Source organism: Salvia splendens, chromosome 11, assembly GCF_004379255.2.
Source record: "Salvia splendens isolate huo1 chromosome 11, SspV2, whole genome shotgun sequence".
In the NCBI taxonomy this organism is placed as follows: domain Eukaryota; kingdom Viridiplantae; phylum Streptophyta; class Magnoliopsida; order Lamiales; family Lamiaceae; genus Salvia; species Salvia splendens.
In genome coordinates, this window is record NC_056042.1 from 27600950 (window position 1) to 27615689 (window position 14740).

The 14740-nt window shown below is 37.7% G+C and overlaps 2 protein-coding genes across 4 annotated transcripts; one reads left to right on the top strand and one right to left on the bottom strand.

The window, feature by feature from the left end:
• The first annotated feature begins 1091 nt into the window (after positions 1-1091).
• LOC121755633 (zinc finger CCCH domain-containing protein 30-like) lies at positions 1092-4918 on the top strand. 2 transcript variants are annotated; one of them, XM_042150955.1, is made up of 3 exons: positions 1092-1217; positions 1350-1409; positions 2330-4918. In XM_042150955.1, the coding sequence occupies exon 3, from the start codon at positions 2414-2416 to the stop codon at positions 4526-4528; it is 2115 nt and encodes a 704-aa protein (XP_042006889.1). In that variant the 5' UTR covers positions 1092-1217; positions 1350-1409; positions 2330-2413; the 3' UTR covers positions 4529-4918. The 2 variants fall into 2 exon arrangements, with proteins under 2 accessions (XP_042006889.1, XP_042006888.1); XM_042150954.1 differs by having other exon boundaries at positions 1100-1409.
• Positions 4919-5620: 702 nt separating this feature from the next.
• Positions 5621-9191, bottom strand: LOC121754285 (protein DETOXIFICATION 43-like). 2 transcript variants are annotated; one of them, XM_042149659.1, is made up of 12 exons: positions 8924-9191; positions 8505-8845; positions 8279-8412; positions 8074-8209; positions 7887-7983; positions 7566-7666; positions 7321-7484; positions 7148-7219; positions 6948-7064; positions 6761-6856; positions 6557-6678; positions 5621-5764 (listed from the first exon to the last, which is right to left on the bottom strand). In XM_042149659.1, exons 1-12 carry the CDS (start codon positions 9061-9063, stop codon positions 5710-5712), a joined length of 1575 nt encoding a protein of 524 aa, XP_042005593.1. In that variant the 5' UTR covers positions 9064-9191; the 3' UTR covers positions 5621-5709. The 2 variants fall into 2 exon arrangements, with proteins under 2 accessions (XP_042005593.1, XP_042005592.1); XM_042149658.1 differs by having other exon boundaries at positions 8279-8436.
• Between the last annotated feature and the right edge of the window lie 5549 nt (positions 9192-14740).

Here is a 14740-nt window from a genome sequence, read left to right on the forward strand (position 1 = left end):
AATGGAAACAATATTCTCTCTACTTTTTCTTCTCTCTTACTTCACTCTCTCTTCATTAACTCACAAAACAACACTACATAAAATCATGTGCCGAAAAGCAAATGTTGCATATTTAATGGGACAGAGGGAGTAGTATTTTTATTATAATTAAATGTAGTTTAATTTCTTAACTACATTTTATTTAATACAGTACTTAATAGTTAGCGTGTAAGATGTAATTTAATTTTTTAATTGCATTTTGATTTCATTGACTTGTGATATTTTGAATTTTGAATCTTTGATGATGTTATTGTTAGATCTTGATTTTTATGAATTATTGAATTGTGATGTTTATAAGAGATGAATGTTTGAACTTATGAATTTTGATGGTTATTGATTTATTGTGAATGGTTGAATGATATTAATATGTATAACTTATAAATATTGTATATTTACAAGTTTGTAGCTATTTTCTTTTAATTTCGAACTACTACAAAATTTTTGTATTCCTAAAAGTTTCTAGTTATTCTCTTAAATTCGAACTACTACAAGAATTTTATATTTCTAAAAGTTTATAGTTATTTTTATCTTGAATACTACTTCAACATTTTATTAAATTTAAATTAAATAATATTAAATAAATTATAAAAGTTTGTAGTTAATTTCTAAAAATAAAAAAAATAAAAAAAATTAAAATCACAATTGGGTCTGGGTACCCGATTTTTCGGGACTGGATACCCGAGTCGGGTATCCGGGTACCCGAAATTGAATTCGGGTCGAGTATCGGGTACCAGAAAATTTCGAATCGAGTATCCGCGGATACCCAATTTGACAGGCCCATACTAGTAAATGTAGAAATGTCGGTTAAGGATTTAAAATAATTAAAAATAACTAAAACAGTAGTAGTATTATGGAGAACAGAATTGTTCGTACAAAAAATTAATAGCGGAACAAACTCTCTCACAAAAAATCCCTCCTTCTCATGACTTGCACCGAAATTCCAAATCCACATAATTTCGCGTGTATTTCAAAGTAATTTCATGAACATTTGATCGGCATTTGAATTTGAATTTCATCTTCATTTCAATTTCAAAACCGCTTTTGTCAGTAGACAGGGACACACACCTAAAACACACACTCTCTCTAAACCGCGCACAACAATACAAGCTTTCCTTTCATTTCGCTTTCTCTCGATTTTTCTTCTCTCCGTCTCAACTCATACATATACACACTCATCTGTATGTATACATTCACAAAATCTCCTCTCTATTCTTCGATTTTGTTTCACTAGTTGATCTACGCGATGAAGATCGCCTTTTCTGCTTCACATTTTCACTTGTTTCTGTTTGTTGTTTCTTTCCGATCGTTAGATTGATTACTGAGCGAGTGAGATGATCTATTTGCAGATCTGATTTTTTTCTCGATCGTAGGTGAGTTGATTCTTTCTTAAAATGTTGTGCGACTGGACTCAGTAGTCGTTGACTTCATTCTCCCAACTGATCTGCGTTTCTGTTAAGTGATAATTTGTTGTTTTGATTAGGTTATGTGTTTGTTTTCGAAGTGAAATTTATGAGATTATGTAATTGATTCGCGATTGCTTTGTTATCACACCAAATTTGTGTATTTTAGGTCATTATGCGTATACTCCTGCGTGGTTTTAGTAATTTTCTGCGATCTTTCTGTGCTTACAATTTCAAATGCTTCTTGTATACGTGGATAGTAATTGTGGATGTAGGTTTATGTATCTGTTGAATATATATGTCATTTTGGGATAAAGATTCGTTTTTCACGAGGTATAGGTATAATTTGTGAACACACAGGAATAATTTGTTTTTTTGAGTGCAAAAGTGGATTCTATTCCGGACTAGTACTACTTTAATAAGTATTTACTTCGGGGATATTATTTGGATGTTTAGCTTAATACGTACACTTCTTTCTTTAGGAATTGCCCCCGAGGATCCTGTTTTTTCACCTTTTGTTATATATAGAACTCTCTGGATCTTATGTCACAACTTGCGTTTAAATTAATTGCTCCATCTCTCTAACTAATTGAAGTATTACAGACTTGTAACTGAACGCACATAGATATGAAATTGGTTGCCCGTCAATTTTGAAAAGATAATTTTACATGGTCTACTTTGCTTCGGTAGTGTATTTATTTTTTTCGCTTTTGTAGTATGACTACAAGCATTCTTTTGAATAATTTTTGTTGAACTTCAGTGCTATCTGGTAGTTGCACATATTAATTTTGTTCGACCCTTATTTCATTTTGACTGGTTTTCTGTTAGGTTTTTGGTATAGTTTATATGTTATACTTTTCATATGGTTAATGATATTGGTGGACTTGCAGTTGATCGTAGTATGTGCAGTGGGCCTGAGCAATCAAATCACAATTCTTGTACAACCCAAGGGGGCAGCTATTAACCAATCTAGCATGAAGGATTCGAACAACGTATCTGTTGAAACTGATGATTCTCTCTCCAGTTTGCTTGAATTTGTGGCCAACAATGACTTAGAATCTTTCAGAAGATTGATAGAGGTGAATTTTTCTGTGGTTGATGCGGCTGGACTTTGGTATGTTCGCAATAAAGGTTCAAAGCAAATCAACCTGGAAGAAAGAACACCACTGATGGTAGCCGCTACTTTTGGTAGTGTGGATGTGCTAAAGCTAATAGTTGCGTTGCCTGAAGTTGATTTGAATAAATCATGTGGTGTCAACAAGTGGACTGCTCTCCATTGTGCGGCTTTTGGAGGTTCTGTCCATGCACTTGATGTTGTAAAGTTGCTGCTATCTGCTGGTGCTGATCCCCATATTGAGGATGCCCGTGGCTTGCGTCCAGTTGACGTAATTGTAGCTCATCCCAAACTCCCTGGAGCTAAAGCTGCTCTAGAAGACTTGCTTGTGAACAACATTTCTGATGCGTCTGTTGGTGAGTGCAATCTAAGGGTCACCATAACTGGTTCAAATGCATCTTCCCCTGTACTGTCATCATCACCAGAAAGCAGGTCTGCGTGTTCGCTGTCTGATTATGTATCTTCTCCGACAGCTCCGAAGTTTGTTGATCCTGCTGCTAATTCTGTGTCAGAGAAGAAACAGTATCCTGTGGATCCATCTCTACCGGACATTAGAAATAGTATCTACGCAACTGATGAATTTCGCATGTTCTCATTCAAGGTCAGGCCGTGTTCACGGGCATATTCTCATGATTGGACTGAATGCCCTTTTGTTCACCCTGGAGAAAATGCTCGCAGAAGAGACCCGCGGAAGTACCACTACAGCTGTGTCCCTTGCCCTGATTTTCGAAAGGGTGCATGCAGGCGTGGAGATATGTGTGAGTATGCTCATGGTGTGTTTGAATGCTGGTTGCACCCTGCTCAGTATCGGACAAGGCTGTGCAAAGATGGCACAAGCTGTGCTAGACAGGTGTGCTTTTTTGCGCACACCCAGGAAGAGCTTCGTCCTCTGTACGTCTCTACTGGATCTGGTGTGCCTTCTCCGAGATCTGTGGCCTCTACTGCAAGCTTCATGGACATGGCTGCAGCCTTGAGCCTTTTGCCTGGCTCCCCAACATCACAGTCAGTGATGTCTCCTTCTGCATTCAATCAAAACATGTCCCCTACAGCCAATGTAATGTCTCATTCATCTTCTGGAGCTTGGACTCAACCAAATGTCCCCACTCTCAGTCTACCCGGTAGCAATCTGCAGTCCAGTCGCCTGAGATCTTCCCTAAGTGCTCGTGATATTCCACCTGAGGATCTGAACATGTTGCAGGATTATGATTCCCAGCAACTCATTTTAAATGACATGGCTTGTTTTTCACAGCCACGCCCTAATTCTGCTATGTTAGGTTCTGGCCGCTCCCAGACAACATTGACTCCTAATCTTGAAGATCTTTTTTCTGCTGAGATCACTTCATGTCCAAGACTTTCTGATCAGGCAGCGACTTTTGGTGTTTTTTCTCCCTCACATAAGTCAGCTGTTCTTAATCAGTTCCAACCACAGCAAAACATTTTATCACCCATAAATACTAATGTTTTTTCTCCAAGAAATGTTGAACATCCTCTGTTGCAGGCTTCTTTTGGTGTGTCATCTCCAAGGATGTCACCAAGAAGCTTAGAGCCAGGATCTCCCATGAGTGCCCGTCTCTCAGCTTTTGCTCAGCGTGAGAGGCAGATGCAGATGCGTAGCCTCAGCTCCCGGGAACTTGGGTCCAACCATGCCCCTGTTGTAGGATCTCCTACAAGTGCATGGTCTAAGTGGGGACCTGTCAATGGGAAAGTTGACTGGTCAGTTAGCGCAGAACATGAAGGTTGTGGTGTGAAGAGGCCGTCCTCGTTTGATCGCAGAGCTGATGGGGAAGACCCAGACTTATCGTGGGTGCAATCACTTGTCAAAGAATCACCACCTGAGATGATGGACAAAGCCGCAGCCACTAGCGCTGCACCATCCGGTGAGTGTTTGAAACCAAATCTTCAAACTGACTCAACCGATCACACTGTTTTAGGGGCTTGGCTTGATCAAATGCGTCTTGATAAGCTCGTAGTCTAGCGAAACAGAGAATGAATTCGTTCTTACTTAGATAAGAAAAAAGTGTAGGGAGTATATAAAAGTTTTTGTGCTCTTTTTTTGGCTCGCGGAAATGAAGTGCATGTCGAAGGCGGCGGCAGCAGCAGCAGCAGCAATGATGGGCTTCGTGAGTTCTAATTGGTAAACTGAAATTCAATTTTTTTTCATTGAAAAAGATGTATTAAAAACCTTACCTCATTTATTGATTATAACAACCTGAGTTTTCATTTGTCATCGGGGGCTGTATTAAGAAAACCCAGCCTAGTTTGGACAACTGTTCCTTTGTACTATTTTGCTGAAGTGGAGTATCATGCATCCATGATTCTTTAAGCGAATATTATCAATTCATGAATATTATTATTGTTACATAAATAGAGAATGTGTATACATAATTGTATTGCGACAAGTAGGAATGAATGCCACATATGTTGATGGTGATTGGCTGCATAAGATTATTTTAATAAACAAGGAAGTTGTTTGTCTTGGCATCAACAACTGATCCCCCACCACACCACTATCCCATTTTTCTAACACAAGAAAATCAGTGCACAATACGTCCCTCTCCACTTCTATCCTAAAATAATCTTATGCAGCCAATCACCATCAACATATGTGTTCTACAATGAATTATTATTGAAATTGAAATACCATCTCTTTTTTTTTTCTCTAATAAACAAGGAAGTTGTTTGTCTTGGCATCTGCAAGGATAGTGGTCCAGTGTTCTTTCCCATACGTTCCATGTATAGTGATGGAGTAAGACATTTTATTTTATGCTTGAGGGGCCAAACATTCTACCCAACGAAAAATCGACTTGTTAGTCAATATAATTTGGACTATGTCAATTTCTAATATTAAAAATATAAAAATTATTTTTTGACCAAAATGATAGAATTAGTTTCAAATTAAAATTAACAAATATTTCACGTATCTACAACTTGCAAGCAATTAAATTTTTTAGCATCATATGCCAAAAATTTTAATTCTCAACATAATTTATTTCATAATTAAAGTGCAACAATTATGTGGACAAAATTGGAGAGGAAACTATACGCATAAGTGGAGGAGGATCTTGAATGAAGAAAACAATGATAAACTAAAAAATACAGCAAAATGTGTGGATGAAGTTTATTACTATTAGTACATACTAGGATCACATTTATTTTCTATGACGACGATCTACCCTTGAGAAAGCCCCAAGGTCCTGTTCCCGTTCCCATCCTGCATCCATATCGGAAACTTGGGATATCATTCAACAAAAAGAAAATGGTATGATATATATATATATATATATATATATATATATATAGGATTGTATATATATATATATATATATATATAGGATTGTATTCAAATCCTTTTTCCATATTTTCTCCTATTTCCATATTTTCTCAGCCCCACGATTTTGTCATTCGACGGTTAGATTGATGCCACGTGTCATTTAATAATGCAGATTTTCAGTTAAATAATGCACACCGACTAATAATGCACCGTTATAGTGTAATAATGCAGATTTTCAGTTGAATAATGCACACCGACTAATAATGCACCATTATAGTGTAATAATGCAAATCATCTGGACCGTTGATGAATGAGATCTAACGGTCCAGATTATGAAGGAACTTAAATCTAAGGGGAGAATATATATATATATAGGATTATATATATATATATATATATATATATCCTTTATTCTTCTTAATATGGGCCGTTAGATCTCATTCATCAACGGTACAGATGATCTGCATTATTATACTATAATGGTGCATTATTAGTCGGTGTGCATTATTTAACTGAAAATCTGCATTATTACGCTATAATGGTGCATTATTAGTCGGTGTGCATTATTCAACTGAAAATCTGCATTATTAAATGACACGTGGCATCAATCTAACCGTCGGATGACAAAATCGTGGGGCTGAGATCAAGAAGGAAAAAGGAGGAAATATGCAAAAAGGAAATGAATACATCCCTATATATATATATGGTGAACAACTTAGAGATCCTTTTTACCTCCAAAAGCCAGCAAATGTTCTTAGTCCCATGTAGATAGTTAAAGCCAACCATATCCCAATGAAACCCTTTGCTTTTGAGAGTAGAAACAATGACCCAATGCTTACTATGGATACTAGCACCTGAAAAGTTAATAAAATAAAAATATGATATTAAAAAGAATGTTGCTCATCTTCATCTTAGGTGTAACTTACATGCACTTACCATGGAGTATGCTGAGTATGCAAAGTCAGACGCTCCAAAATTGACACCATCGAAAACGAATGCTAGCGAGTTTATAGGCTGCGTTGCTGCTACAAACTGCAGGTGGATTCATCCAAACACCACTCATAACGCTAAACCTAAAATACAATTTTGATTTAGGTTATGGTAAGGTTCAGGTTTGAGTTACCGGGATGCCTATGGCGATCATATGAATAACACTTTTGTCCTTGGTAAATATTCCTGATCCGAACTGCAGCCCGACTCCAACCAACACAGCAAGGCCAATCCCAAGCACAAATCCCATCTGCAAAGAAAACTCATTTTATTGGTATGATTTGGATCACAATGTGTTGTTACTTTGTTTGAGATTTATATAGTGAAAGTTACCTGCAGCACTCGAGTTGCAGCAGCTGTTGCTTTCTTATAATCCTTCTCAGCAAATGCACAAGCAAGGATTGCCTAGATATCAATTAGTGGTTTGATTATATTCTGTTAATTTCAACTGTTTTTCTTTTTCTTTTTCTTTTTAAAATGGTTAGTGTTGTAGGCTTGTAGCTGACCTGTCCAGCAACTGCCAAGCCATCAGCAAGGAGTGAAGAAGTGAGCCAGACCTGAAGGCTTATCTGGAATGCAGCCATGGGAGTGGGGCCGAACCTTGCAGCCAACGAAGCAGCCAAAGTCACGCAGATTGTCACAGCTATCACTCTTGTTAGTAGGAAGGAACCTGCAGTTGGACGAGCTTCTGTCAAGACGCGCGTTTCTACAAAAAGAGTATAGAAGAATATGTACTAATACTAGTTCTTGCCATTCTTGAGGAATTTTCTCAACTGCAGATGTTTGAGGCTTGGAGGTAATATCACAATCTGTGTTGCTAACTTGCTAAACAGAATTAGAGTGATCAAGTACCTGTTGCAATGAAGACAAGATCAATGCAAGAATCAATGAAGAGTTTCATGTCCTAATGTAATGAAGTCTTTACATTATTTATGGGCTTATTTTTCGCATATCACAATTTTGCATATGTCAATACCTGACCAAATTAAAAACAAGTTTCATGTTTAAGTAAAATCCATGTTTGGGAATAGTGTGTATTATATATAGCTAGAGTGAGTGAAACAGAACTTACTGTGAAAGGACATGAGCAATAGCAGCACCGGAGACACCCCAACGACACACAAATATGAGGATGGGGTCCAAGATTATGTTTGTTAGATCACCTATAACTGTTGATACAAAAGAAGACCAAGAATTACAGACATGATACTATTCACCAACAAAATTGGACATATAAAACACACATATAGATAGAATACCAATGGCATAAAGAGGAGTTTTAGTATCCTTAAATCCGCGAAAGATGCCTTGCATGGCTAGAGAGAGGAGAACTGCTGGAGCACCTATAGACCTTATGGTTAGGTATCTCTCAGCAGGTTCCAGCATTGGAGATCCCTAAACATTTACAACTTTGTAGGTAAAAATATGTTCATAAAATAGGACAATACTGACTAACTAACTAACCAGCTTGATGCCCATCAATCTCAAGAGTGGTTTTGCAAGGAATGCAAGGAATATGGTCTGGATGATCCCCAACACTAATCCAAGAACCAGAGCTGTCGATGCAGAAGAGATGTGGCGCCGCTCCTTGCTCTCCACTTTCGACACACATGTTTTAGCTTCTTCTCAACAAATTAATCAATTAGTATAGATGAAGAAGATTGCATATATACACATGCATTATGCATACCTTCATCAGCCTTGATCTTGTTGGAATTGTCATCAATGATGGCATTAATGCTGGTGGTGTCGGACGCCTTCTCCAAGTCGAGGTGGTGGTGCTCAGTGTTGACGGTGTCCTCCTCAGCGACGAATGAGGTGGTGATGCTCACAAGTGGGAATATGGTGACTTTGGAGGCTTGGTTGAAAATGGCAATGGAAACTCCCACCGATGCCATCTCCACCGGTCCTAAATGCCCGATGAAGGCCGTGTCAATCAAAGACGCTATTGGATCCGCGGCCAATGCAAGGGCAGCCGGTAACGCCATCCGCATTATCTCCAACCCTAGCTCATCCCTCTTGAACACATTCCTAAAAAAACATGACAAATTTAATCATGTTATACTATAGTTATATATGTATCATGAAACCCCTAACAAACAAACAAACCTAGCGTCTTGGAAGAAGACAAAGACCGGAAACTTCCATATTCCGGCGTCACGAGCACTGTGATCAGCCATGAGATGATATCTCCAGCTGTGTTGAATCATTGACATCAAGTATCCTACATGGTAACTATATAGAGACATCACTGGATTAATTTGTGTGTGTGTGACTGCTTATCTTGGAATGTAGTAAGCAGGCATAACTACGAAGTTTCTCTTGAATTAATTTCATAATTGTATATTTCGATTGTAGAGAAAGCGTAGCAAGAGCCTTCCTGGGTTATCACTCCCCTGAATAATGAAAACCTATATGAAACTAATTATCAGAGTATATTAAATATTATAAATTCCCACATTTCATCAGCAACAAGATGCCGACAAACGAAAGAGTAAAACGAGTGTCTGATATTATTCTTTTATACTCTTGTTTAGTCAAATGCATTCGGCTTTAATCAAACCAGCTTATTCAACCAGGTATTATCTGAGGTTTTCTAACTTCAGTATAATTAAATAGTAGTACTTGTTATCAACACCATATTTTAATTATTATTATTATTATTATTATTATTATTATTATTATTATTATTATTATTATTATTATTATTATTATTATTATTATTATTATTATTATTATTATTATTATTATTATTATTATTATTATTATTATTATTATTATTATTATTATTATTATTATTATTATTATTATTATTATTATTATTATTATTATTATCATCATCATCATCAATGAATTTAGTCCTGCATGTATGAGAATATACATAATTAATGTATATAGCAATTCAGACTATTCAGTAACTCTCCAACTGCACATCCACAACTGATTTATATATTCATTCATGAAATTAATGTTATCAAAATAAACAAGCTCGAGTTTGAAATAGCTTTCATTCACTAATTTAGCGAATATCTTAAAACACTGGTTAAAATTAAGAAGAATTCAAGCAAATTTAGAATCTATTAAGACATTGAGTAAAGGTGATTATTGATATACAACACACACATATACGTACGTAATTAAAAGAGTATTTTATAAATTGATTGATGATCCAATCTTTTTTCTGAAATGGACTGGTCTACGAAAACTTATCCAATCTTTTTTGTGAAATGGACTGGTCTACGAAAATGTGAGAACGTTTATAGTGCTAAGATAATAATATCAAAATAGAGAATTATATATGAACATTTATAATTGTCACATTTAGGCTTAACTCAAAGACCAACATAAGACAAGGGCTCCTCAATCTTGCCATAATTATAACTTTAACCATGTTTATGTAACCCACCAATTTTGTAATGGCCACAATTTAATTATATTAACTTTTAAGTTATTTATCGAACAACGGAGTGAATGCCACTTTCTAGTTACTTTAATTTCGAGAATACACAACCCTTATGTTCGGCTTGCTCGATTAGTGACTAATATCGATCTAGAAAGGAAGGAAATGAGCAAGTTTCGAATTAAGAATGAATACGCGTTCGTTTATTCCTTTAGGAAACAAAATACTATGTTGTTACATTCCAAGCTATGTCTTAGCTTACAAGAACAATACATATGAATGTCAAAATGGGAATGCCTTGAGTCTATTCTTTACGAACCCAAGCCACCCTCTTTTCGAGGCCCGTGAGTACAGCCTGCTGGCCGAGAGCTATCAGCAGCCCATAGGTAGCCCAATCTTCTCTTCCTCCTTTGAATACAAGAACCTGTAAGAAGAAATCAAAACTTATTAAATCCTAGAGTGCAAACAAACAGAAATCTGCCAAGTAAGGGAGAAGTGAGGAAGGAGACAACACTACCTTTTCAATGAAGATCAAAGGACTTGCCAAAAGGGGCAAGGTCAGATTGCAGCAACTCCTGCACTCCTCCTCCCACAACCGAAGCAAAAAGGGGCAGCCTGCAGCTCCCAACAAATCCCTGCAGCCTCTGCTTGTCAATACCAACAAATAACATAAATACAAGAGTCCTTACCTCCTAGTAAAAACAACAATTTCTAGTTAAAGTTTGCTGCAGAATCATATAAAAAGGGGATTTGCTGCAGGAAGAGAACAAGGAATACAATAGCCCATTTAATTCCCTCACAAGTACACACTCTTTTCCTATAAGAACCCCCACACCACCTCCAAAACCCCTCCCTCTTGCTCGAAATCTTCAGCCAAGTAGCAAGTTTGAGAGTGAGTGTTTGGGAGAAGAGTCCCTGCAGGCAATTCCTACTCCCCATAGGTAACACCATTCTTCCCCTCTTCACAAACCCTCTATGTTAAAACTCAAGCTCATCTTTTTCAACAAGGAATCAGGGAGGAAGTAAGAGAATTTCAAATTCTAGAGACAAGAAACTCAAGAACAGCAACTACTCTTCAAGAAGGTAACCTCCACCTCACTCTTCCCACATATTGACACATCACATACAGGCAAACATAGAATCTTCCCAATGTTAACAACACAGTGAGATTAACATGTTACACATGAGTCTTCCAAGTAGCAACACATTATTCAAGAATCACCAAATCCATATAATAGTCAATCCAAGTCTTACAACCATAGTAAACACAAGTCAAGAAACTTATCTCCAAAATAGGAATCTGCCGGAATTCCGGTGACTGAATTTGGCACGCCGTTGCCGGCGGTGGCAGCCCTACACCCCGATTCATCACTGATTTCACCACCATCACAAATCTACAAGTTTGAAACACCAAAACTTTTAAATCAAAGACTAAATCTTTAGAAATAAAACCAAAAAGGAAGTAGAATAGAATTTCCCCAACTTACCTCTCGGGAGTTGGTGAGGAGGCAGCGGCCGGGAAGCACGGAGGAGGCCAAAGTGTTACGATTTTACTTCGCAACCTCCCTATCTTAGCTCAGATCCACCGAGATTCCGCGATAATACGCAATCACAACACTTGAATGATCAATGAAAAATGATTGAATTGATAACGAATTGATAAAATGTCCACAATCGCAATGAACAAGCATAGAGGAGCTCCAGATCCACGATCTGAGCTGATTAACTCTCAACTAAGCAACTTCAACAACAGAACAAAAGGAAGAGTAACTATGGCTATTTATACTTCGCATCCTAGCTCATCTTAGCTCGCCTCGGTTCTTCCACGTCGGATTGTTGTACACGTCATAGCTCTGCTCCTATTGGTTGATCACACGTTCCTCCCCTCTCATTGGTCGATCAAGTTTTATTAACTAACTCAACTAACTCCCTGCCACGTCACTGCAAGCTTAAAAGATCACATGCAACAATACTCCCCCCTTAAGGTTCCTTGTCCACAAGGAACCAAGGAAATCTTGCCTTAATGACATCCGCGAACTCCCAAGAAGCATCAGCTGGTGATCTTCCTTCCCAATGAATAAGCCACTTAGTAGCCGCTTGGTTCTGCCGTTTTACCATCTTCCTATCGAGTACAGCCTGTGGAATAGCATCATTTATATGAGAAGCAGTAGGTAGATCAATAATAGGACCCGCTGGTGGAGAGGCGGGCTTCAACAAGGACACATGAAACACATTGTGGATCGTAGCTGAAGCTGGCAGATTAAGCTTATAAGCTACTGCTCCAATCTTGTCTGTAATTTGATAAGGACCGAAGTATTTAGGCTCGAACTTATGATGTTTCCCTCGTACTGATCTTTGTCTATACTCTCTCAACTTCAACCAAACCCATTCCCCCACATCAAACTCTCTATCAATTCGGTGCTGATCAGCTTGTTTTTTCATTCTATCAGCAGCCTTTTGTACATTTCTTTTAAGTATGCTCAGCATTTCTTCTCTGTCCCTTAATGCCAGATCTACTGCTTCAACATTAGAATCACCCGGTAGATAAGGAACATGTAAAGGAGGTTCAAAACCATATAGAGCTTCAAAAGGAGTCATTTGAATACTAGAATGATATGTAGTATTGTACCAATACTCGGCCAATCCTAACCAATGGACCCAAGTGTGTGGTTTCTCACCCATAGCACATCTCAAATAGCATTGTAGACTCCTATTAACTATCTCAGTCTGTCCATCAGTCTCTGGATGGTAAGCAGTGGAATATAACAACTCCACTCCTAGTAAACTCATGAATTCCTTCCAGAAATTTCCCACAAAGATGGCTCCCCTGTCACTTACAATTTTAATTGGCATCCCATGTAATTTAAAAACAGAGACAAGAAATACCTCAGCCACCTTCTTTGCTGTAAAAGGGTGTGAGAGAGCCATAAAATGTGCATATTTACTCAATCTATCCACTACCACAAATATAGTGTCAAAACCTTGTGAACTTGGCAGTGCTTCAATGAAATCCATAGAGAGATCTGTAAAAAGTGCAGTGGGAACTGGAAGAGGTTGTAATAATCCAGATGGAGAGGAATTACTTGGCTTATATCTCTGGCAAGTAACACATAATCGAACAAATTCCCTGACATCCTTTCTTAATTTTGGCCAATATAAGAGAGCAGATATCCTCTTGTAAGTGCCTAAGACTCCTGAGTGACCAGCCAGAGCAGTTCCATGAAAAGTAGACAAGATTTGAGCTTTTAAAATCTTATCATTTCCCACCACTAACCTGCCTTTTCTTCTCAGTTCATCTTTATTCCAACTGAACTTTGGGTGAGAATCCTTGTCTTGCTGTTTTGCTTGTAGAATCTTTTGTATCAAAGGATCTTGCTTCCATGACTCCTTGATTTTTGCAATCAACTCAAGAGGAATCACAAAAGAAGTCAAGGTATAAGTCATCACTTCTGGAACTCTGGAGAGAGCACCTGCCACTGAATTATCACAGCCCTTCTTATATCTGATTTCATAGTCAAAGTGCATTAGCTTAGTCATCCAAGCTTGCTGAGTAGGAGTAGTTAATTTCTGATCCATCAGGTACTTCAAACTCTGGTGATCAGTCAAGATGATAAACTTTTTACTCTACAAATAGTGATACCATTTCTTCACAGCCATCAAAATAGCTAGCAGTTCTTTTTCATATACTGATAGAGTCTGATATTTAGGAGATAGGGATTTACTAATAAAGGCTATGGGGTGCTTATCTTGCATTAGCACAGCTCCAATCCCAAACCCTGAAGCATCAGTTTCTACTACAAACTCTTTGCCAAAATCTGGTAGAGCCAACACAGGAGCTGTAGTCATAGCTACTTTAAGTTTATCAAAAGCTTCTTGTGCTTCTCCAGTCCATTTGAACACATTGCCCTTAATCACTTCTATCAGAGGCCTAGCTATCACCCCATAATTTTGCATAAACCTCCTGTAATAACCAGTCAAACCTAAGAAACTTCTCACTTGTTTCACAGATTTAGGCTGAGGCCAATTTCTCACTGCCTCTATTTTTCCCTCATCAGTTGAGACTCCATCTTCAGAGATAACATGGCCAAGATATTCTACTTTTTTACACCCAAAAGTACACTTACTTCTTTTTGCTAACAAGCAGTGTTCTCTCATCAATTCCATGACAACTCTCAAATGTTGTTCATGAGCTGCTTGGCTACTGCTATATACTAGAATGTCATCAAAGAATACCAATATAAATTTCCTCAAATAATTCCTGAAAATAGTGTTCATCAGATTCTGAAATGTTGCAGGAGCATTTGTTAAGCCAAATGGCATAACTAGGAAATCATAATGCCCTGAATGAGTCTTAAAAGCAGTCTTGTGGATATCCTCCGGCTTCATCCTCACTTGCCAATAGCCAGACCTCAAATCGATTTTAGAAAACCAAGCTGCTTTTCCTAGCTCATCCAGCAGCTCTTCAATCACAGGTATGGGGTATTTATCTTTGACAGTTATGGCATTCAAGGCTCTATAATCCACAC